This window comes from Trichechus manatus, unplaced genomic scaffold, assembly GCF_000243295.1.
Source record: "Trichechus manatus latirostris isolate Lorelei unplaced genomic scaffold, TriManLat1.0 scaffold00024, whole genome shotgun sequence".
Taxonomy (NCBI): Eukaryota; Metazoa; Chordata; class Mammalia; order Sirenia; family Trichechidae; genus Trichechus; species Trichechus manatus.
Window position 1 is genome coordinate 8,557,994 of NW_004443960.1, and position 25,015 is coordinate 8,583,008.

The 25,015-nt window shown below is 41.0% G+C and overlaps 1 protein-coding gene across 1 annotated transcript; it reads left to right on the plus strand.

Moving 5' to 3' along the window:
* Nucleotides 1–342: 342 nt before the first annotated feature.
* Nucleotides 343–24,351, plus strand: HAPSTR1 (HUWE1 associated protein modifying stress responses; the record flags this gene model as incomplete). Its single annotated transcript, XM_023728461.1, has 3 exons — nucleotides 343–484; nucleotides 11,361–11,636; nucleotides 23,746–24,351. Coding segments are annotated over 3 exons (663 nt in total), but the record flags the coding sequence as incomplete, so codon positions are not given.
* Nucleotides 24,352–25,015: the final 664 nt, after the last annotated feature.

Sequence of the window (25,015 nt, forward strand, 5' to 3'; positions counted from 1 at the left end):
GGGGCGCCCTGATGTGCGGCCGCCCGGGGGGGACCCGCCGGCTCCCTGGGCCGCGCTGCCGGGCGCCCCCCGGCTGGAAGAGGAGGAGTCCCCCGTCACAAAATGGCGAAGGGTGGCGGCAGGGCCGGCCCTATTGTGCCCTGGTGCTGGCCTCGGGGCGGGGACTGAGGCGGGGGCACCTCCCCGCGCCCCAGCTCGGACCCAGGCTGCGCCTCGGAGCCCCGCAACCCCTTTTCCACCCCGCCACGACCTCTTCGTTTGGTCCCCGCCGCCAGTTTGGGACCCGAAACCCTTGAACAAAATGGCGAAACCTAATATGGCCGTTCCCGGAGTCATTGACGCCCAAATAACACTTCTCTGTGTCTTGTCTTTTTTTGTTTTGTTTTTTTGTTTGTGTTTTCAGACCGAGTGTGTCAGCAGCCAGGACTTTCTCTGTGGGTCCCCTTCCAAAACGCAGCCACCGCCGTCACCAACCTCTACAAAGGTAAAGATAACCTTGCTGCAGTGCCGATTAAGGGGAAGGGCAGCTTGCGTCAGGGGTGATGTCCTGGGTTCTACGTGTGGGGGCCACCCTTAATGTGCATTAGCCTGCCCTGGAGAGTTCTGTGCTCTTAAATCTCACCACGAATCCTGACTGCCTCGCTACTGGAGAGTCCCGGTGATGTCCTGGGTAGATCAGGTGGTTCTCAGCTGGGGGCGATTTTGGACCCTCTCCCCCGGATATTTGGTAGTGTCTGGGGACGTTTTTTTGGTTGTCCCGACTGAGAGAGAGCTGCTGTTGACATCTAGTGGTAGAGGCCAGGGATGCGGCTAAATATCCTGCAGTGCACAGGATAGCTTCCTGCTCCAAACAAAGACACCAACCCGAAATGTCAGTAGTGCCCAGTAGTAGAAGCCTTGAGCTGGAAGACGTGTGGGATGTTGTGCTTCTAGTCGGAAGTCACCAAGGACAGGGAACAGTTTATGGTGTGGAGGTAGAGGGATACTTTGTAAGCACCTTATCGACAGATTCCTTGAGTTAGGCACCTTCAAGGGGGACAGTTTGGTAGCATTTAAGTGTTTCCAAAGCTAGCTAATTGGAGTAGTCTGTGGGCATGTTGACATGCTGCTCTTCTAGCAACTTCATTGCGTTTATCTCTTCAAAGCTACCTTGTATTTGATTGTAAATTGCTGGTAGGAAATCTGATCAGAGTTTGAGTTGATAGGTCATCTCTTCCTAACAATGAGTGAAGATTTTGTGCCTTAGGATTTTGTAGATCAGAAATTTGGATTTTTTTTTTTCTGGGCAAGGTTTCTGTGGAAAAAGGATTTGAATTTGACCGTTAATCTTAATAAAAATGTGATTAAGTCAGATGCTTTCAAACCTAAAAGCTGCTGATGACAGTGCAATTTTGTGTATTTCAGAAACATCAAATAAGGTGAGACATGGGTTATGGAGAGTCTGCTTGATTCTCAGACTCGTGTTTTTGCGTAAGAAGCTGCAAATGAGGGCAGTATTCTGTAGGAAAAATATCCCTTATCATGAGATTGTTGAGTAGGCTTTGCAGGTTTTGGGGACCATAATTTGAGAACCATAAACTGAAACTGCTGAACCCAAGTGTTAATTTTAGAGAATGAGGAACTAATAATCCGGCCTTACTGAGAAAAAGGAAACAATTGAATGGCGCCTCAGTGGTCAACTCTGATTTTATGTAGCTGCATTTCTTAAATTTTGACCACTGAGTACGTTCCTTTAACATCCCTCAGTGCTTGAGGGTCTTGAGCATTCTCTTTGGAATTACTTTTGGTTTTGACCAGAAAGGGGGTTTTGAAATAATAGTCAAATTCAGTTTTTTTAAAACTCGGGTTTCTTGTATAATTTTATGTACAGTAAAAACCACCCTTGTAAGATGTATAGTTGGATTTTGACAAATATATATTACTAAGGTAATAGACTATAATCACTTTAAAACATTTTCTCCTGTTCCTTTGTAGCTAATTCCCACCCCCCTTTACCCCAGGCCCTAGCAATTAATGATGTGATTTCTCTATATACAGTTTTCTTTTCTTTTTTTATAATGACATATGAATAGAATTATATGGTATGTAGTAGCCCTTCGTGTCTGGCTTTTTCCACTTATGATGCTTTTGAGATCGATCTGTTGAATTCCAGTTTCTGGGATGAGTAGTGCAGTACCTTTTCATTGTTGAGTAGTAGTTCATTGTATGGAGGTATCCTAGTTTGTCACTTGTTGGAATTACTTTTTGTTTAAAGGTGAAGGCAGCATGTATTTTTAGTGCCTTCCAAGTGGCTGCCTCTTCGCCTAGGCCATATACAAATATGAAGGTGCTTATACTGAAAACAGAACTTCTGGTGCTGTTCTGTTTATTCCCTTAGGAATAAAGCTGTCACTTTTCCGTGCTCACTCTTCCGTATAAGAAGATGGGCTCAGAAGTCAAATTCTGAAATAATTCCTAGTTTGATACTTAATTTGAAAGTGTTCTCATATCTTACTGGTTTTCGTCTTTGAAATTCCAAAAAGTTAAAGACATTGAAATTAAAAAAATATATACACGTTCTGGGATTATTGCAAATGCTGGATTGTTAGTCTAAACCAGTTGTATTCTGTATTCTTGTGAAATGAAACTTACCCTTTTTATCTGATACCACTGTTCAGAAGAGTGGATAATGCTCTAAAGATCCTCAGGTTTCCTTTTTCAGGGTGTGGTCCTCCAGCTATAGGAATAATTGGTTACTTTCAATAGAAACAAATTTAGCCAAGGTGCTAGGTGCATGCAGCATTCAGTAGAGGTCCGTTGTAAACTTAAGTCAGATTGATCACAGTTCTGTTTAAATATTTAATTTATGGAGTTGAGGAAGTTATGGAGATTCTTTAAAGTGGCTAGTATTCCTCAGTTTTGTATAATTAAGCACTTACCTGGAAGCAAAAAATGGCTCGTTTTGCTGCTTGTGGAATGTTTGGGCTCTTGACCAGCTCTTCCCCAAACTAGAAACCTAGCAGAGGGCCCCTTTTGATTGTCTTTGGCTTTTGGTTGAACATACCAGCTTAGTTGGTTTGTTTGGAATGTGGCTGGAAGGATTTGGAATCACCGAATTCTTAGTTATCTAGTGTTGCTCTAACAGAAATACCACAAGTGGGGGGGCTTTAACAAATAAATTAGTTTTCTCACAGTTTAGGACGCTGGAACTCTGAATTCAGGGTACTGGCTCTAGGGGAAGGCTTTCTTTCCCCGGAGGAAAGCCCTCGTCTCTTCTGAGCTGTCTTCATGTAGCTTGACGTCTCTCTTCCCCCTTCTCTCTTCTTTCCCTTGCTTGTTTAGTATCTTTTCTATTTGAAAGCAGATTGACTGAAAACACCGCACATTAATCTTGTTTTATTAACATAACAAAGACACCCCATTCCCATACGTATTTTAACCACAGGCATAGAGATTAGGATTTACTACACATATTTTTGGGGACACAGTTCAATCCATAGCCCCCCCAAATTCCTGTCCTTGCCCCATGCAAAGCACATCCACCCCATCACGTCATCCCAAAAGCCTTAAATTGATTCCAAGTTCAAAATCTCATCTTCTGAATCATCTAACTCTAGGGGTGAGACTTCAGGGGTATTTCGTTCTGGGGCAAAATTCCTTTTCATCTGTGAACCTGTGAAACCTAGGCTTCAAGTTATCTGTTCCCAAAGTACTATGGTGGAACAGGCACAAGGTAGACATTTCTGTTACAAAATGGGAGAAACTGGAGGGAAAGAAGGGATGGGGTCACCAAGCAAGTCCACTACCCTGCAGAACAATTTACATTAGCTCTAAAGGCTTGAAAATAGTCTTCTGGTCTCTGAGACCATCTGGGCAATGGCCCCACCCTCTGGATTCTAGGTGAAGGCACCTTGGTCCTGGGCTTCAGCTTGGCCTTCCAGGCCCTTGGAGGTGGCAGCTCTGCTCCCTCGGCTTTGGATGGCGCTATTCTCTTAGCTCTTCTTGAGTGGTGACCCTGCCCCGCCCCCCTGCAGGCCCTGTTTGTCTGTCCCTTGGGCATGGCAGTGCTGCCTCAGTGAGGAGAGAATTCAGTAAGATGGAGTGCACAGTTCCTTCTTCAGATGGTAGGGTCAGACTTTGACATTCTTTTTTTGGAAAGGGGAAGAGAAGTCCTGATTGCTGGTCCTTGTTTCTGCTTTGATTTGATAAATCTGAAGAGGGTGGTATTTGTTCGGTATTCAGTGGTGGTGAGTCCCTGGCTTAGTACATTTTTGTACTGCACTTAAAGGAGTGAAAAGTTACCGAGTTTGCTTTAATCTAGCTGAAGTTTATGCTTATTTGGGAAATAGTTGACCAAGTCTATTAATGTTTGCTTCTTAACCAATTTCAATCTCTTTCCTAACTCCTCTTTAGGAAAGTATTCTCTTTATCTCATGCTAAATTTCTTTACTGCTTGGGGTTAGTTGCTCAGTAGAGAGGTGAAGAACTGGCTGTTGCCCTCTAGGGCAAGGCTCCCCCATGAGGCAGCCTCACCGGGTCAGCTCAAGGTACCTGCTGCTGCCCCAGCTTTTCAGCAGCCCCTGGGTGCCAGTGCTTGGTGTAGTCACTTTGCAGCACTTTTGTAATAGTTCTTTTGCAGCTTGTTTCTTTTTTTTTTTGATTCTTGTTTATGATAAGCTGTGTTTCTTTGCCTCCACGTGTTAAAACTTTGTTTGAGGCTTTAGTTGCGGTCTGAGTTCGGTCACATGTTGAGAGTGTCTCTTGATATTGTTTATATTAAGGATGTTTCTGGTTGTCTCCTTCAGCAGCCTTTGCCCTAAGGCGTCTGTACTCTGGCAGTGCTTGCAGAGAGAGGGCTAGTTTATAATGATGGTCCACAGTCCTGGCGTCTGCTGCCAGACTGTCTTGAGTGTGCACGTAGTGGCTGTCACTGCTAGCTGTAGGTCCTGAGCAAGATATTTAACCACTGTGCTCTTGGGCTTTCTCAAATGTGAATGGGGATGAGTACCCATAAATTACAGTGCAAGCTCTTAGTATACTACCTGGCATGTGGTGAGTGCTGGCTTAAGTATTGATTGTGTTGGTGGTCAGGCGCTAACTTTTTCACGTTTCTGGCTATGGGCCAGAAGATGGGCTAAAATGAAAGGAAGTAACTCTGGATTATTTTTTGCTTCAGTTTTCTTTTTTTTTTTTTGGTATTGGAATAAGCTCTGTGGTGTGTGTACTTCTTCCTCATCCTCTTTCCCTAAAAAGGGTAGATAAAGTTGACAGTTGAGAAAATTATGGTGCCCTTTAAATCCTTATTTTTGAGACACTTTGATGCCAGATTTCCTCTATACTAATATGTTGTCTCATTTAACTATGGGCATTTTGGATCTGTATGTAAACTGAAGTCACCTGAACATTCTGAAAATTTGTGGGCCATGTGACAGGTGACTGATTTATAAATAAATGGCCAGAGAAAGTATATTCTACCTGGGGACTAGATAGAGAATATTGGAATTTCAACTCCTTATAATTTGACTTTCCAGAGCTGGTTTGTAACTCTTTGCCACAAGAACCTATTGGTGACCTTCAAGCCTTGGTTCGAAACATTTTCGTATGGATTAGAGTTAGAAATCCTAAGTCTGTAACTTTATTCTTTAACTTAACTACATTGTGAGGAACAGTAGCCTCAGTCATTCCAGTTTGTACATTCATTCTGTAAGTTTTTATAGAAGGCAATCATTTTATTAGGTGTTTAACTTTTTACAAAAGGAAGTTTTGGCTGCAGATATATCAGAAAACTTAAGTCGGGTTGGCTTCAGTGATGTGGACGTGTATTGGCTGCCATGAGTAGGGCAGGCTAGGATTGACTTAATTCAGTGACTCAGGTTCTCTGGCTCTGTACTTCTCTCCACTCTTCGCTTTTGTGCGTATACACATGTGCTTGGTCTTCAGGCTTGTTTCATTAGCTTGGCAGAATGGTTTTTAGCTCACATCTGAGGGTCATTCGCTGTTTGGAGGAGCCCAGAAGCTTCTTTCCCAGGAGCTCCCAGCAAATGGCTACTATAGTCTCTTGGCGAAAATTGGGTCACATACCCTGAACCCCAGTACCTAGCCAGCATATGTGGTTATAGAGAGTTGTTTAGGACTAAGCCACATCTCCCTCCCAGATGTGGGAGCAGAGCACAGGGTTGGCTTTCTGAACAAAAACTCAGGAGTCCCTTTAGGAAGGTGGGCAAGGACTGGATGCCAGTCAGGCAGCAGACAGTGGCCACTGTGACTTTCTGTTTCTTGGCCTTTGCTTTGTGTGCTAGATGAAGATTAAATAAATACATTAGTAGATAGAAATTAATGCTGATTTTGGATACTGCTTTCTTATTTCTGAAAACAGTTGGGCCAGAGGCTCAGATCTTTGTTTTTAATGAAACATTAATTTTTTCCCCACTGGCAGACTGATTTGTGCAAATTTAATTCTTTTTTTTTTTAAATTGTGCTTTAAGTGAAAGTTTACAGTTCAAGTTAGTTTCTCAAACAAAAATTTCTACACACATTATTAAGTGACCGTAGTTGCTCTCGCTGTAATGTGACAGCACACTTCTCCTTTCCACCTTGGATTTCCCTTGTCCATTCAGCCAGCTCCTGTCCCTTTCTGCCTTACTCATCTCGCTTCTGGACAGGAGCTGCCCATTTAGTCTCATGTATCTACTTGAGCTAAGAAGCACGCTCTTCACAAGTATCATTTTATGTCTTATAGTCCAGTCTAATCTTTGTCTAAAGAGTTTGCTTTGGGAATGGTTTTAGTTTTTTGGGCTAACAGAGAGTCGGGGTCGTGTCTTCCTGGGTCCCTCCAGTCTCAGACCATTAAGTCTGGTCTTCTTAAGAGAACTTCAGTTCTGCACCCTACTTTTCTCCTTGTCTCTCAGGGCGATCATTGGTGGTAGACAGGTGCCATCTAATTCTTCCGGTCTCAGGCTGATGGAGTCTCTGGTTTATGTGGCACTTTCTGTCTCTTGGGCTAATATTTTCATTGTGTCTTTGGTGTTCTTCATTCTACTTTATCCAGGTGGATTGGGACCAATTGATGGATCTTAGATGGCCGCTTGCTAGCTTTTAAGACCTCAGATGCCACTCACCGAAGTGGAATGCAGAACATTTTCTTAATAAACCTTGTTATGCCAGTTGACCGAGATGTCCCTTAAAAACATGGTCCCCAGCCCCCCACCCCTGCTGCTCTGTCTCTCAAAGTTTTTAGCTGTATTCAGGAAACTTCTTAGCGTTTGGTTTAGTCCAATTGTGCTAACTTCCCCTGTATTGTGTATTGGCAAATTTACTTCAGAAGTTAAAATATTTTGTAGTCCTTAGTGTTTCTTAGGAGTCTTGATTGGATCTAGCAGTGTGCACTTACAGTTTGTAGATCTTCTAAGGAGAGTGGGAGATGGCTTCTCTATTGTTGAGGAAGAAACATGTTGTAGAAGGAGCTCTTAACGCTTTGGGTAAGGCCCTTTGAAGGGGCCTTGTTTACAAAATAGGGGTATCTGCTCTGGCAGTAAGAGGTTTGTGAGTATCAAAAAAATTTTGATTATTTGTGTTGTATACGAAAGTTCTTCAACCCAGAATTCGGTATTGTCCCCCTCCGTGATGGGAGAAATTGCAGAAGCAGTGCTTTCTGGATAAATCTTTAGCCTTTTAAAATCTGTCATTTAATTTCAGCTGTGTATATTTAAAAAAAAAAAAATTTTTTTCAATATGAACATGGAACGTCTACTGTGACTGTTGTATGAATCAGCTTGTTTTTTGAATAAGGAAATGAATGTGTTTCTTACTAAAGGTTAGATTGACATTTTGATGCCCTTGGGGTTTGCCTAACCTTCAGGCTTATGGCCCTTTTCCACAGTGGCTTTGGCGTCAGTAAAATAGTGTTGGACGTAAGACAGGCCCACAATTTATGTGCTGTTCTTGTGGGCCAGAGACCCAAAGCTCACACTTAGAGAATTTTGGTATCAGGGTTCAGATGTGTTCAAAAGCAGTCTTTGGCTGAGAACTTTCAGGAGGCTGCCCTTGTAAGGGGATTATTATCCTACTGGACACTGAATTATCCTGGGGTTACAATAAAATGTAGTCTAGTCATGTCTAAGATTCTCCAGTAAGAGTGCGGGTCTTCCCTACTTAAAGTATGATAGGGTTTTCTTTTCAACCAGGTAACTGCTTGAAGTCCGAAAACGTAAGGACTATTTTTTAAATGCCTTAGCATGAATATGAGACTTTCTATTTAGAGAAATACCTGAGGTTGCATTACCTTGGGTGTGAAAGTAATTGGACTTGGCTTTCAGGTTCAGAATATGATGTTAATGGTACAAAACTAGATTAACATCCAGGCAGTGCCAAAGCAGGTACCTGAAGACCTTAAATGTTGTATCTGCCTTCCTCCTCCTCTACCTTCTCGTCCGTAAGAGCCTGCAGTGTCCACAACATGCCTGATTTTTAGTGTGTGCTTAGTCGGTTCTGATGTTGACTAGGTCAGAATTTTTGAGGTGAAATGACAGGTCAGCTGCATAAGGGGTTCACGGCTAATTACATAACAGTCTTCCATCCAAGCCAGGCCACTAGTGAATATTGAGTTTTCCAGTAATTGTTCAAATCTGTGAATGAAGCATCAGCCCTCACTGCCTTGTGTCCTTAATCAAAACGAAGTAAAATTCAGCCAAGCTCTTTCCTGTCAATATTTGACAGGATTATCAGTTTTTTTTAACCGCTTCAGGTGACCCCTTCCTTTCCTTTGACTGTTAAGTTTTGTATCAAACTTAGCTTCTCTTTTTTACTGCCTGTGGTCTGCCGGGTAGGCATGTAACATTTACATGCCTGCCTCGTTGTCCTCTGCACCATCCTAGCCTGCTTCAGACTTGTTTCTTGTACCGCTTTCATGTTTGTAACTGTTTTTCCTCTATACTTGTAATTCTGGGCCTCCCTCCATTTGAGTCTTGAAAACTACAATTTTCTCAATCCAGCTGTTTGTACAGAGAAACCTTTCCAGTTATGAGCTTGATGAAAAGACACTTCTTTTAGATAGAGCAGGTTTATAAAAACCTAGTTGCTTCTAGGGTCATATGTTTCATGTTTCTCCTCACTTTATATGAAAAGGGACCCCCATGGGGGGGTAGCCTTTGTATGATGACTTGATTTCTCTTAAAGTGCCTCCAGCTCTTTCAGACTCATTTAAGGTCTAGATACAGCTTTACAAGGTCAGCATCTAGCTTATCAACTCCCTTAAGGTTGACTTAGGAGCTCTGGTGGCACAGCTGTCAAAGCTCAGCTGCTAACCTAGAAGGTTGACGATTTGAACCCACCCTTCTCTCCGTGGGAGAAAGATGTGGCAGTCTGCTTCCATAGAGATTACAGCCTTGGATTCAGGTTGTGACTTTGCCATTAGTGTAGCAGTGAGACGCTGGAGAATTACTTCACTCCCGAGCTGCTTTGTGTATGTGTAAAATGAGAAGAGTCCACTTTTTCAAAGTGGTGGTGGAGTTGAACGGAGATGTGAATGCACTCACCAGTGCATGACTATCACAGGTTCCGAACGTGTTGAATTCTAGTCCTGGTCCTTTTTATATTAAAGTATTTTTAAGTGAAAAGACCTTTTCTATGCATAAGTTCTTCCAGTGTTTCTTTCTTATCTTTAGAGATAAGGGCTGACCATCTGCTAAGGAGTAGGCCTTGTTGTAAAGTTCAGCTTCGGCAGCCCTCTTGCCCACTTCCTTTTGTAAAAATGCAAGTACATTGAGCTTGGGGGATCCTCCGCTGTCTTGAGTTCTTTCTGGGACACGGCTCTTCATTTGTTGTTTGACTGTTGCTCTCTTTGAAGCAGACGAGGAATTAAAAAATTCAAAGCTAGTAAAAGTAAGAGCGGGATGATTCTTTGTGCTCAAGGATTGTTGCTTTTACAGAAGGTTCCAGGGGTAAAGGCACCGCCGTCTTTAATATTATTAGAGATGTACTGGTGACTTGCTGCTGACATAGCAGCTCAATTAGAAATAAATTGCAGTGATTTAAATTTTTAAATTTTTTTTTGCAACTAGATAAAATCTCTAAGGGGCAGGGACTATTTCACAGGTTTAGTACACACACTGGCAGCTGCGAAGACTGGGAGGCCATGCTGGGAGACTTTAAGGCATGGTCTCCTGGGAATGGCTATGAGTTATTGAAGAGTGCTGGGAACAAAGCAGAATGAAAAAATACCCAGGGAAACGATAGATGCGTCCTCAGTTTCCACCCTGCCTTTTGCTGTCGGAGTTTAGTAGTCAGTCAGAGTTCGCTTCCCCCTCTGATCTCTAAAATGTTGGCTGCTGCATTATGGTGCCCCTGCTTCCTGGTGCTGAGCCTGTCAGTAGGAGTGCGTCTCCAAAATGCCATGGTAAATGAGGCAAGCGTGATGGTCTGCGCTGTTAGTCATCTGTTGAATGATAATGATGCTCCTACTTAGCCAGTGTCATCCTGAAAATTCACCCTTTTTCTGAAGGACAGCAGTGTAGCTTAGTGGCTGTCATGGGCTTTAAAGTAAAATTCCAGCTCTTCCCTATATTTAGTGACCTTGGGGCAGTTACTCAGTACATCAGTTTTTGCCTTTCCAAGTACTTGTCTCAAGGTGGTAGTCTGCTCATGTGACAGAAAACCAAACCCACTGCTGTTGATTCGATTCCGACTTGTAGTGACCCTGTAGGACAGAGTAGAACTGCCCCACAGGGTTTCCAAGGCTCTAATCTTACGGAAGCAGACTGCCACATCTTTCTCCTGAGGAGCTGCTGGTGGGTTCAGACTGCCAACCGTTTGGTTAGCAGCTGAGTGCTTTAACCTTGTGCCACCGGGGCTCCTAAACACTTAATAATTGAGCCATTGTTACTACTTTTAATCAGAAAAAAACTTGATTTTTTGTTTGTATCATTTGAGGATTATTTTTATTTGTGTTCTTGTTACTAAATAAAGCAAGTTATTTTAGGGAGTAGCATTTTAAATTGGTAGGTTGGCTAAAGCTAAGTAGTCCCTCTACTTGAGTCTGTTCAAAGATTACTTTTGGAAGAACAGGGCAGAAGCTTCAGAACTATGTGACTGTAAACTTTGAATTCAGACCATTAAGAATGTGTGTAACATTTCCACCGTGACTGTGAAATACATTCCAGTTCAATAGGTTACTGATAGACTTAAAGAACCCCATACTTCATTTTGATAAGTGATTATTCATTTTAACTTGTTATGTGGTGTTCTTTAAAAGAGATTTAAAGAACCCCATACTTCATTTTGATAAGTGATTATTCATTTTGATTAACTTGTTATGTGGTGTTCTTTAAAAGAGATTACAGTATGGTGCTACTGATCACATATGCTTTTTCTTTCTCTTTTCGCAGAAAGCGTGGATACCCATCAGCGAAGTTTTGATATTGGAATTCAGATTGGCTATCAGCGACGCAATAAGGATGTGTTGGCTTGGGTTAAAAAACGCAGAAGAACTATACGTAGAGAAGATTTGATCAGCTTCCTGTGTGGGAAAGTTCCTCCACCGCGAAACTCTAGAGCTCCCCCAAGACTGACTGTAGTGTCCCCTAACCGAGCTACTTCAACGGAAACTAGCTCATCTGTAGAGACTGATTTGCAACCCTTCCGGGAAGCCATAGCTCTGCATGGTAAAGCCGTTTAAACATATTTCTTTGGAAAAATGGTTAAGAGTGTGCCTGTGGACCCATTTTCACATCGAGGGTTAGGTCCAGACGAATTCTCTGTTTTTTGTCTATTACAGTAAACACTCACTCTAGAAATGTTTAAATAGAATGTAAGCTAAGAACTTATATGGGCACTCTATGGACTGTCAGCCAGCCCATCCTAAATACTATGTTTTTAGAAAGTTAGTTTGAGCTTATTGGTGTTAAAATAACAGAATCTTTCTGCAACATTGATTAGAATTTATTGGTTTGCATTTATATATTGTACAACATATTGTACATGTTTTCTTTTTTCTGAGTTAAAATGGAAGTTCTTGTGTCTTAAGAATTCTGTTACATTTATAATTGCTAGGAGAGCCTGGTCAGTGACCAGACAAGGGAGGCAGGTAATTGTTGTGCTGGTTCTCATGGGAGCTCCCTCTGTCACCCTTGGTTATCTAGTGTGCCTGGGTGAGTGTTGATGACCCAAGTAGGAATGGATAGATGTCAGAATTATCGACTTTCCTTATGTGTATCGTCCCTTAGGTTCTTCTTGGTTTGATAGTCTGGACTGTCAGAGGTACAGCCAGTAGACAGGCCCATCATTGTTTCCCCAGGTCAGATCTGCCCTAAAAAGGCATTCTAGGCTAAAGGGGGTGTGAGTAAAACCGGAGAAGCTTGAGTATTGAAGTCAGATAAGTCTGTTGTTGCTTGCTGCTATCTAACACAGACTTCCAGAGAGCACCGGGAGAGTTACCTTCTGTGTGACTGCATTTGGTACTGATGTATACATAAAATAAGACGTAGTTGAAACCAAGAGGAAAATATGCATCTCTGAGTGCCTAAGCAGGTAGAAGCAGCTCCCTGAGTTAGGTCAGGAGTCCTGTTAGATGTTTCTGGGGCATAGTGTAGATCATTAGCCCAGAATAGGCTGTTAATGAAAGCAGTGGGATGTGTACAAAGGCCTTCTGTTTCATTGAAGCTTTAATGCTTCTGAGATTTTTATTTTCTTTGGCAAACTTAGATTGTTTCCTAAAACCCAAATCAGACATAGCATTGGAAAGAGGTGGAGGTATTTATTTCTTTCCTGCAATTTATTAGCTTATTTATGACAAATCAAAAACAGATAAACTTATCGCAAGAAAATTGACTACAGTGTATGGATGTAGTTTCGAACACAGTGAAATACTTACACCATCAGAGCTTTTGAAACTCACGCAGAAGAAGAGGTCGATGTGTTCCTATTGCATTACAACGTTTCACAGTCTCTCTCCCCTTAGGTTTGGAAAAGCAATTCTTAGCAGTGTACATAGTTTGTCAGATTAATTTTAGTTCAGGGTATTGTTTGATGTAGTTGTCTCTCCTGAAGCATCCTGATTTTCTCCATTTATTGTCAGGTGGATTTTATGATTCATTCCGTACTTGTCTTAAAGTATCTTTTTCTGTATTATACTTTAGAAGATACTTTTTAAGAAATAAGAAAGTCACATTTGTTATAAAATCTTAATGAAAATAGTGTACGTAGTAAAAAGGCTAGCCCCCGCCCCCGCCTGTCAACTACCTTACCCCTCCAACCCCTTTACGTTTTCTTAAATCTGTTCAACCTGTGATTTATTATTTTCCTAAACTTTGGAGTTTTAGTGATGTAGTTTTAGGGAAGGCACTATCTATAATTTTGACTTACGTTTAACTTACGAGGGTTTTAGATGGTTTAAATATAAAGCTTTGTGTAGAAAAATAATCTTTCAGTATATTTGTAAGGTGTAGTACTAATCTAGAATATACTGTTACTAGGGTTCATACACCAAATTGATACAGTTAGAACAGTGTTGTGGCAAAGTAATAGGGCCTCTTGAGAGAGCCTTCAGAAGTGTTACTCTGAGTTTTCTGCTCTAGTTGGTTGAGAGAACATCATTGTATTGGAGAGAATGGTAGCCGAGTATTTAAAGAAAGTAATTTTAATGATTGCTAGTAATAGTCATTTGTTAACTAAATAGTAACGCAAATTAATGACTGTGTAACCAAGTATTCATGATCTTTTTCTTGAATAGTCTGTAGATTGAAGTGAAAACTGTTAAAATGATTTTTTAAAATACATATTTGGAAACATCTCACTTAGGGTAAATATTATGCCAGAATTCAGTTTTGCACACCATTTGCTTAGCCAAATCTATGAAGTATAAATGAGGTTTCTACATTGGAGGGGGAGTCAAAGTTAATGACATTTTTGGAGTGAGGGGACATGTGGAGGCCAACTTCTCTTTGAGTTTGTAGTCAAAGCAAAAATGAGTGTAGAAGGTCATATTGATTTATTGCTTTTCTTCCATAGTCCTCCTGATATCCTACCCCTTTATAACAGAGGACAATTTTCACCCCATACTTTTGTTTTTTTGCCTACTAAACACCCACTTGGAATACTACCTCTTCCTAATGCATCTGCAGATACCTAAAAATAAGTGTTTTATTTAAAGAAAAATGGCACAGACTTTAGATATTTCAGAGCATTTCATGTAAACAACGGGGGTGTGACAAAATGAGTAAGATACCTTTGGAGCCAAGTTTACTGGGAGGGATTTAGGTAAACAATGTCAGTGAAAACTACATCAGTTAATGGTTATCAAACATCGACGAACGGTTTTCGAAGCGTAAAGAGTATAATCCAGTGCCATGTCTTGGCCCGCTTGTCTTAACTTTCTGTGTATCACTGGAGCTGTTCATCTGGGTATTAGACTCAGAAATCAAAGAACTATATACACGCTAAATTGATTTTTGCTGTAAAATGTTATCCTTGTCTAAAATAAGAACGTTATTCAAAATTCATTGAGAATTAATAACCGGTACGTAATTTTTATGTAGACAGAATATTTCAGATGGACAGTTTTGTGGTTCTCTGTCTGCCTTTCTGATTATTCCTTCTCTAGTCATTCTTTTCTCTTCTAGAAGTTATCCTCTTCATAACTTTTTTCTTATGCTGCTTCAGCCTGGTAACTTTTCCTCAGGTTCTTTCACTGATGTAAATAAATTACATTCCCCTGGATTCCAGTCCAGCCATCTACTTCTGCATGTGTTTCTAGGGGCACCTGACTTAAGCATCCCCTGTGTAAGCTGATTACTTCCAAACGGTATCTCTAGGTTAGACCCTCCCTCTTGACGGTTAAACATGTATGTCCCATTGTTCTCTGGTGGACATCTCCACCAGGCTGTCCCATTTGTCTCAAAGACCACGTCTAAACTGAACTCAACAACAAACACTTTTTTTTCCCCTTATTTAGCCATTCAGCAGACAGGTTTGTGGCAGACTCGATGCCGTCTCTGGGAATACATAAATGAATAAAGAGTGCTTTCTTTTGTTAGACAAACACATACTTGGATGGTTTATTCTAATGTAAGAGTGTGGTATGTGTAAGATTTTCTGGGGCAGGAAGGGACATTTTACAGTGCAGCTTAGCCACGGGTTCAGGGAAGACTCTCTGGAAAACGTGGGCTTGGGTGTTGGAGTAATCTCCTTCCTTCTCTGGCTTCCCAGTTCTGAGCTGGCCCTATTTCCGGTCCGTTTTTTTTGGGGGACTGCTGGAGGAATCTTTCTGATCTTGTCACTTCACTGATTAAAAAACCTCTGATCTACAAGGGGAATTTAGAAATCAGCATGACATTGCAAGTCCTCATGATCTGGTTGCATTCTTGGGTTAGTTATTCTAGCCATGCCTTTTAAATCAGTTACCTCCATGCTCTCTTACATGTTTTTCCCTTTGATCATCTTTTAAGACTAATCAAACACCACTTCTGTGATGAAGCTTTCTTCTGGTTCTTCCCGTTCTCTAAGCCTTCCTTGAATTGTGCTTCTGTTCTCCCACTTTGATTTTGTTTCCATGGCTGTTCCTTTCAGTAGACTGGGGCTACGTTAGGGCAGAAGCCTTGTCTTATTCCCGTTGGCTTTTCCAGAACCAAGCAAGGAGCCTGGTCTAGATGTGTTCTCAGCTTAACAACGGAGACTTAGAGATGTGATGAGTGAATGAATCTAAGGCAGTGGGACAGCTGAGGATTAATAACTACAGTAAGGGTAGAATGTAACACGTGTACCTTCAAACCCTCAAGTTAAAACAGCCAGACTTCAGTGAGGCCATATCCATTAGAGCTGCTCTTTTAATGCTACTTTGTGTCAGCACCATGCTAAGGAAAGTTCTTTTTAACCTATCCTGGGTTATTGCCATTTTACTGATGAAGAAAGGCCAAGATCAAACAGACTTGTGAGTGGTAGAGTAGATACTGCAGTTCTGTCCGGCACCAGAATGCACACTTTAACCGTTGTGCCTCTGCATCAAGCGTTTCTGGTCGAGATTGGGGTGGAAAATCTCTAGGCTTATGTTTCTTCCCTAAAGACATCAGAAAACAGATGAATTCTGTATTTCTTTTCTGGGGCTTTTCCCATAAGTGAATCTGGATGAATAGACTTGGAGATGAGTGGTGTGTGATCTGCTGTAATTTTGGTTCACTGTAGGAGGAAGACTATATAGGCTTTGGAATTTAAGACCTTGATTTTGATCCAAGCCTTGCCATTCATCCCCTATATATCCTTGGGCAAGGTGCTTAACCTCTCGAGTTTGTGCAAAGTGGTGTAAGAACCTAAGCAAATCTCTGCCTTGTCACAACACCATGTAAGTATTCTTTGCCTTCAGAAAAGGAGGAAGAATTTCTGGTTAGTTCTAGGTGCTTTGTGGGTGGTGGTCTTTGTCTCTTGACAGCATAACTGTACAGATAGATCTGGAGCCCAGGATCCTGAGGTCCAGTGGCCAAAGGATACTTTGTCCCCTCCCTTTTCAGTAAGGGTGGCCTTTTAAATTACTGGAAGAAGGGGGTATTTGAAATGTGAATTATTGACTACCTACTTATATTACTTGCTAAGATCTTGAACTTGTTGCATGTTGACAGACCAGTGAAGTTGGTTATGTTTTCTTTCTACTAACTGGAGAGACAGATTGAGAGGCTGACTTGCTCAAGCTAGTGTTCTGTCTGGAAAGCCTTAGATTCAAAGTGGGTCTCCTTATCCTGAGTTCTGTTTGTCATCCTGGGGGTTAGGAGAAAAAGAATCCAGAGACATGGTAGGACAGCTGCTGCAGAGAGGGGGAGGATAGAGACCTGGATGGGAGAGGAAGCAGGATGCTTAAATCAGACCTCACTTTCGATAAACTTTATTCAAAGTAATGCTCTTTCATTTAAATTATCTCATAGGGTGGTCATTGGTCTGCGTAGGTTGCTCGCCCTGGTTCAGACTGTCCCATAAAAATCAGAGACGCTTGGTTTTAGTTCCAGAAGTGATGTGATATTTGTTTTTATTGTTGATAAAATATATATAACACAACATTTGCCAATTCGACATTTTTCGGGTGTACAATTTAGTGTCATCAGTTACATTAATCATATGGTGTGACCAGCACCCATATATGATGGGGTTCTTAGAACTAACCCCACTGGGCCAGGGTTATCATCTTGTAGTTACACGTCTTTAGCACGCACGGTCTGTTACATACTAGGCAGTGATGGGGAACCATGGCGGTAGTTAGTTTTTGGCTTTAAGAGATCACCTTTCCCGATTTTAAGTTCTTATGTTTAAAACAAGTTTAAAAGACAGTGGACTCTACATTCACTAGCATAGGTGCTGAAGGAGAGTTGGGCAAACATCGGCACTCTAGCCCTTGATATGACAGTGGAGAAATTTTAAAGACAAATACAAGGAAAAGTTTTTTTTTCTTAAAGGAAGTACTTTTGAGTTAAGAACAAAAAAACAGTGGCTTTTTATTAGAGTGTTGAAGCCAGAAGTCTTTGGTTTGAAAACCCAGGGTTTGTAGATGTGATGAATTCTGATTTCTACAGTTAAAATCAGAAGGTGTGGTCATTTTAAAATAAAGTGTATATTGTCATTCCTGTAGCTCAGCTTTACTGAACACAGTGAATACCAGGGCACTCTTGGAGAGTAGGTGATTCAAAGATGGATACAGTGGTCTTCTCAAGGAGTGTCTAGCTAGTAGTATTGTGTAACAGTTTCAGGTACAATAAACACAGGCAGTCAGGTGGAGACACAGTGCCATCGCCTTAGGAGTTAATAGGGTCTCTGTGTGGCTTTTGTTGCCCAACAAAATCTTTCTGTGGGCTCCATGGGGATTTTTATTCTTTTAAACTATTAAGTTGCTTGACAGATTCTTAGATCTGGGGAAAATGGGTATAGGGCCTTAAAGAAAAATGTAGTCATTTGAAATCGGATTCAGGGGCATGGGATAAGAATTTTTACCTGAATAAAAGGTAAGGTATATTCCTGATTAGTCATACCCAAAGCATAAAGCTGGTACCTTCTTGCCCTAGAATTTATGGAAAGCTGTGATTCTAGGCAGCCTGAACCTTTAGGATTTTCTTTCTCCTCGGAGTACAGGTTTTTGTAGCTTTTCTTTTTGTGGGGTGGTGGGGGGGTCAAAGCATTCCGTGACCAGTGTGTGCCAGAGTGAAAGGGAAGGGAAGTTACTAGACTTTGGGGAGAAAGAATCTATTAGTTTGACCCCATGCAATTGAGATTCAGTAAATTTAAGAATAAATTTATTACTTGTGCTTGGTTCTGTCTCCCTTTTCCCACCAGTCTTCCACCCCTTCTGTCAGTATAGCTAAGTATTTAGAAGCATAAGCCTTGAAAGATGTTTAGGTTCTTAAGCGTTTTTAGATTAAACTGATGGTATAATATAAAAGAAAATTCCTTAAAGTTTTCTATTGCAGAGGGCTAATTAGAACTGACCTGTGGGTGATTTATATCCATTCACCTTTCAAAACCCTTTTTCTCCTCTTGAGGGAACCCACGCTCCTAGCACAGTGTCTGGAAAATAGTAGATTCTTAAAAAATGCTTGTTGAATGTTGCAGTCTACATCTTCTTGAAATGACACAACTGTTGATAACTGTTTAAAATGCATTTTAAAACCTTATATGGAAATTAAGATGTAAGAGATTAATGCACCAAAGCAATCTCTTAATTGCTTAAAATTGATTGTTTCAGAGAGTCATCTTTAATAAATACCCTCTGAAGGTTGGAATTTCTAAATTTCGCCCTTTGTTCAAACCAGCCTTTGAGAACTAGAACCATAAGGCAACTAAGATATCATTGAACTTTAGATGAAAAGTTGACGTTTTCTGTATGACAGACTAGGTGTTCATTACTGACGTTTTGCGGGGTGGGACTATTAACTAAAGCTTCCAACATCGATGGTACAAAATGGTCTGGAACCTAGAATCCTGTTTTCTTGGACTTTTTTTTCCATTGAGATGAAAAAAGAGGTCATGCAGCCCTACCTAAAGCCAGCTTACTCAACTAGCACCTGTTTAGTAATTCACTGCAGTTAGGAAGCAGTTTAATATCTGGGTTTAATTTATTTCACTAGTTTTCTGATTTATAAATATTCATTTCTTGGAAAATTTCAGAAAAGAAAATCAGCATCTTGTTATCCTACTACACAGTGATAACCACAGTTAAATGTTTGGTGCATTTTCTTCCAGTCTTTTTTCAATGTATAAATACAGAGTTATTTCATAGTTGAGATCATACTACATATATGGTACTGTATCTTGCCTTTTTTTTTTTTTCATTTTAACGTCGTGAGCATTTTTCCCATGGCATTAAAAACTGTCTTTGAAAAACAAAGCATTTTGGGCTGTCAGCATAACTGAAAATGTTTTCTTGGTTTGATCACATGTATCTTTGTAATTGGTTTGATTTAGTGTGCTTTTACTTCAATAAAAATTCAGTATTACAATTTACAGATCGGGGTGGGGAGTGATATCTACTTCAAATGACCAAAGTCTTCCTAGTAGTATTTCTTTACATGAACTGGTACATTTAAAACACCACAGTTACACACGAATGCTTGGCTTATCACATCCAAACACAACTTTGTGCAGAGGGAGTGCTGTACATTTGAATAGTGCAATTCATTTCAAATACCACGAATGCAGATTTCCTAGGGCTTCGGTCAGGCCTTAATCACTTTGCTGAAGTTGTGGGGATTTCAGATCCCCCCTTTCTACGGGAGGCAAGAAAACTGGTGGAGCAGATCTGCAGAGGATCAACAGTGCCTTCCCCCAGGGCTATAGCCCTCTTCTCTCCTGGGGCTTTAAGGGGTGGGAACGAGTAAGAGAGCTTGAATGCAGCCTCCAGGCACCTGGCTCCTGGCTCCTGGGCTGAGGAAGTAAGACGGACTGGCTCTGAATTTGTTCTTTCTCTGCCTGTGTGTGACCTACGTGTTGGGAAACTGGAATTAAATGTAATTAATTCTGAAAAACAGAATTTGCTTATTACCCCAAGCATGAACTTGATGATAGCTATGTGCTCCTTTTGATAATTTCATTACCATGTAACTCAGATTCCTTTAACCTGGACTGTAAATTTGTTTTAGCTCCAGTGGGAGTTTTCTTTGCAAGTTTGATTAAATCATCCTAATCTTTTTTCCTCCTCCCACACTCTGACACTAATCATTTAAAGTGGATGCAGAAACTTTAAAACTGATAAGTTTATCTTGTATTAAGCAATGGAGACTTTTCTGTCTAATCATACTACTTGTTGTGCTGCCTTTGTCAATTGATATTCCCATAGCCCTTTCGAAAAAGTGTGTTTTGGTAGAAACTAAGTTGTATGCTCTTGACACATACAACTTTTTTTTTCCGTTCTGAAGCATGCTTAGATTTTCTGTACTTGTATAGTCCTAACTATTCATGTGGTGTAGCCAAGGTTTCCTAAAGCATCTTCTAGTAGCTGTTAATTGGTTTATGAAATAAAATTTGGGCTGTTTAAAATATATATATATATATTGGTTGTTAATGTTAATTTTTTGACATTTTTGCAAAGACTTTGGGAAAGATAGCGAACTTTGAAAAGAATTTTCATTGCTATGAGAGTAGATAAATAATAAGTAGGTAATGTTGCACATTGAGATCTTTAGTTGTCAAATTAAACCCTAAGTCATATACCCAACAGAAAAAGATGATGACTTTTCAGAAATTACTGCTGGATTTTCCAGTTGACCACATTGATGTTTAATACCTTTTTCATGGAGAAGAGTGATTAGAATAAGAAACCTTGGCTTGAAGTAACACCTTTGCTTGAAGTGCCTAGACCACTCATAACAATGTTTTATGATCCATGGGTATTTGTCATAGGTGATAAGCATAGTGCCACGGGACGTCCACATTACCAAGAAGAGCACTGTTGAGTTCTGGTTGTCCTCTCAAGTGAGAAACGGGATCCTGAGCTTAATTACTGAAGGAGGCCAGTTTATTGCTGAATGCCAGAATTAGAGCCTCCTGCCTTAGGAAACAAGTACCAAAAGGTGATGATTTAAAGTCTGTGGACACCTGTTAGTAGTATGGCATGAGCTTCAGGATTAGCAAAAAAGGAAGGCATGGGTAAATGTGCTGGCGGTCTTGGAGAACTTAAAAAAAAAAAGAAAAAACCAATTTGGGAATAATGAAACTTGATGGTAATGATTGAAGTGAAGTGAGCTGCCTGGGTTTATTTCGAGGAGTTGGAGAGTGAATAAACATCACAGCTAAGCTTTGGATTTCACAATGGGAGGTCGGACTTCGAAGCATTTTTTCCCCCAAGAATTCACTGAATGTTACGTGCCAGGCACTGTGTTCAGTTCATTAGATAGAGAGGTAAAGACACTGTTCGTAGGGAGAGACAGATGCTTGTAACATGCTGTATAAGGCTGGCCAGAGATGATTCTCTTCCTTCCTCGTTTCCAAACCTGTGCGGGCTGGGGAAGAGGAAGCTAGGTTCCCTTTTGAAGAAGTTAAGTTTGAACAGAGTTCAGTTGGCAGCTGGATATGTGGTTGGGTCCCCGAGCTCAGGAGAAATATCTACCCCTGTGGCACAGGATCGGGAAATACTGATGCTTGTGAGTGAGATAAGGAGCCCAGGAGGTCATCTTGGGGGACACGATCCAGTCAGGGCCAGAAGAGAAGCCCGCAAAGGTGACTGAGGAAGGAGCTGGCAGGCTGAGGAGCAGTTTCAAGCAGGCCATGAGAGAAGCCAGCAAGAGATGAAAAAGGAGAGAGGTAGGAGGAGGAAGAAACCTCAGAGGGCAGGTGCTGGAGGAGCTAGTGGGCCGAAGGCAGGGGCAAGTGAAGGTGGGAAGGAAGTGCAGGCCTGCCAGCAGGAAGGAGCTACAGTCATTTAATATTGGTAGTGCCTGATGTGCCTGATGCTCACCTTACTGGTGTGAGTGAAGATGGCCGGAGGGGAGGGTGACCAGGCAAGGGCCATTGACCCTGGAGTTAACGTCTTGCTAAAATAATTTAGGCCTTGAAGAGGGAGCCCTGTAACACAGTGAATAGGGCTATAGATTCTACTTGAGTTCGAGTCCGACCTCTGGTTTACTAGTTGTGTGACCTTGGGTAGATTGTTAACCTTTTAAGTTTGATGTCTCATCTGCAAAATGGAGTGTCACAGGTTTGTTTTGAACATTAAATTAAAAAGTACTTAAGGTAGTGCCTGACACAGAAAGTACTCCAATGTTAGCACTTTTATTATTTTATATAGGTGCTAGCTTGGAAAGGTTTAGAGCTAACGATGGGCAAGATTAGATTGTATTATATTCCTCTGGCCACCAGTACAGGAGGGAGGATGTATGTGTCCCCTGCAGGGAGAGCAGTAAGAGGTTGATTGGATTAGTTTAGAAGATTAATAGGTTTCTGGAATAGGGGGTTTAGAGTGCAGTTTAGAAGAGAGGTGTGGGCTAGAGAACATCAGCAGCATGTGGGAGGTGGCTGAGGCCAGTGGTTTGAGAATGTTGTCCACAGAGTATTTGTAGAATGAGGGAATTTAGCAGGTTTGATGTGATAGGGAGCAGAGTTCTTTTTCTGGTTAACATTCAAATTTAAACCACATATTTACAGAGTACAAAATTTGAGCATATTAGAACAAATGGGCCCCTACCAAATCACGCCTCTAAACTTATTTTAAAATCTAAGACACAAATCCTATTTACAAACATTGATTGTACTAGATCTGGTTATATAAATTTACTCAAGCAATAACAAACACCCTGTGTGAGGTTAGAATATCGACAGAGGAAATTGATAAGGAGAGCAATCTTCTGTCAGTGAAGTTAGGTCTTTCAGTGCTATAGTATCTGTTTTCTAGCCTTACTCATGCCTTTCACAGATTTAAGGTAATCCTGAACATATAAGAGCAGAACTTAGGTTGGACACTTTAATTGTTTAAGAGTCCAAGGAATGAGTGCTGGGTATATGCTGGATTTAATGACTTTTAACCTTGAAAGCAAAGCAGCAGAATTCTTTACACTACCCTTGCCCTCTCTGCTTTTCTCAAGGATTATATGTAGACAACTTTGAGTTAAGTTGTTCTTGGACTTACCCAGTACATGCAGTCCAGACCTGTGTTCATACAGCCTGATTTGTAAGGGCAGGCCTACTTTGCACCTGTTGTCCTAGCATGATTTTTTTTTTGGGGGGTGGGGAGGGAGGTGGCTTTTAAATAACAGAAATTTATTTTCTCACAGTCCTGGGGGCCAACAGTGTCCTGGCATAATTTTTAATTATCCCCTTTTTGGGCTCAGTAGTGTACCATTTTGGATGATGAAATTATATGGTCACCTTATCTAGAAGGGACATCGGGACAAGCCCAGTCAAGCCTGGAAATGATTGTTTGCCCCTCTACACACACACACACACGCACACACACGCGCACACACACACACGGAACTCCTGGGATGGTGACTGGATGACCAGAATGTTCTGTTCAGAGCAAGCACTTCATGTCTTCACCTGTAAATTGCATACAGTCCCTACCAAATAGAAGGGAGAATTTTACTCTAGTTACCAGTATGGTGAATACTGGTAATATTGCCAATAAAACATCTCATATGTCAAGACCAGATGATTGGGTTTTATAGAGTAAAACTTGACTGCTCCCTGGTGACCCCTTACAAGGAAAATAGGCAGACATCTTTTGACACTATTAACGACATGGAAAGTAAAGTGGGTTGCTTTCAAAAGGGTTAAATAATCGAGCAACTCTAAAACCTTTTTTCTTCTTCCTAGGTCTTAGTGGTGCAATGGCTAGTATAAGCGTGCGTTCGAGTACCCCAGGCTCTCCTACACATGTAAGCAGTGGATCGAATGCTAGTCGAAGGAGAAATGGACTCCATGATGTCGATTTGAACACTTTCATATCAGAAGAAATGGCACTCCACTTGGACAATGGTGGAACTAGAAAGCGTACCTCAGCCCAGTGTGGCGATGTCATTACAGACTCACCAACCCATAAACGCAACAGAATGATCTAAACTGCAAACATTTTCACACCCACCATGCTGCTTGAAAGCCACTTGATCCTCAACATTTATTATTATTGCAAAGGAAACATGAGGCCATCTTCCCTTGTTCACTGTTTAAGACAAGTGAATTCTATAGTGGTTGCCATAAAAGGAAGTTCTAGGTATTTACGGTAGATGCCTCTTGTAACTATGGCTTTCTTAAAACTATAATCCTAGCAGAGGACATTGAGATAATTGTGTAGTCATTAGCAAGATCATCATAGGCAAACATATATCCGTTCCAAGGCTAAAAGTGACCTTAACTGTATTTATTCTCAAAGGGAAAGGAAATATCAGATGTTTATTTGGTTATAGAATGCTTTTTTTTTTTTTTTTTTTTTTTAAAACATACAGTGATTAACAGAGCCTGGCAATACATACTCAGTCACTCAAACATTTTTTTTTTTTTTTTTTGTCCTTCATTTCCTGCTGTGTTGAGTATTTTGCTTCAACAGTATTGCCTGTCTCCTAAAATTGTCTAAAAACACGATTTGGCTTCCTTGCCAAATCTGCAGGCTTCCATTTCTGCAGCAGCACTGTACCATGCACCTGGTTTCCATAGAGTAACAGTGTGCAACTCCTCATTATTGGACTGTTCCCTGTTTTTAGTTTTCAAAGCAGTTTCTAATTCTGGTGATTGTGTGTTTGTAAAGAGGTGCTATGATGGTCATGCAATTAATACTTAATATTGAATCAATACACAGAACTCTACTGGATTCACTTTGTGTGTGTTAGTGCTCTAAAAATAGCAATATTATTAAACTGACCCCTGATTAACCCCATAGGCTTAAAATACTCAGTTTTAAGACAAGTACTACTTTCCATCCTTATGGTAAGTATAAACATGTAGACTGCATTCAGGGTGACCTAGAGAGGTCATTCACGCACTTTGAGAATGGGCTTCCTTTTGGGTTCAGTATTGGTGAGAGGGAGATGGATGGTGTGGGGTAGTAGCATAGTCTTGTGTCCTGTTTGATGTTTTTTACGAATGCCTG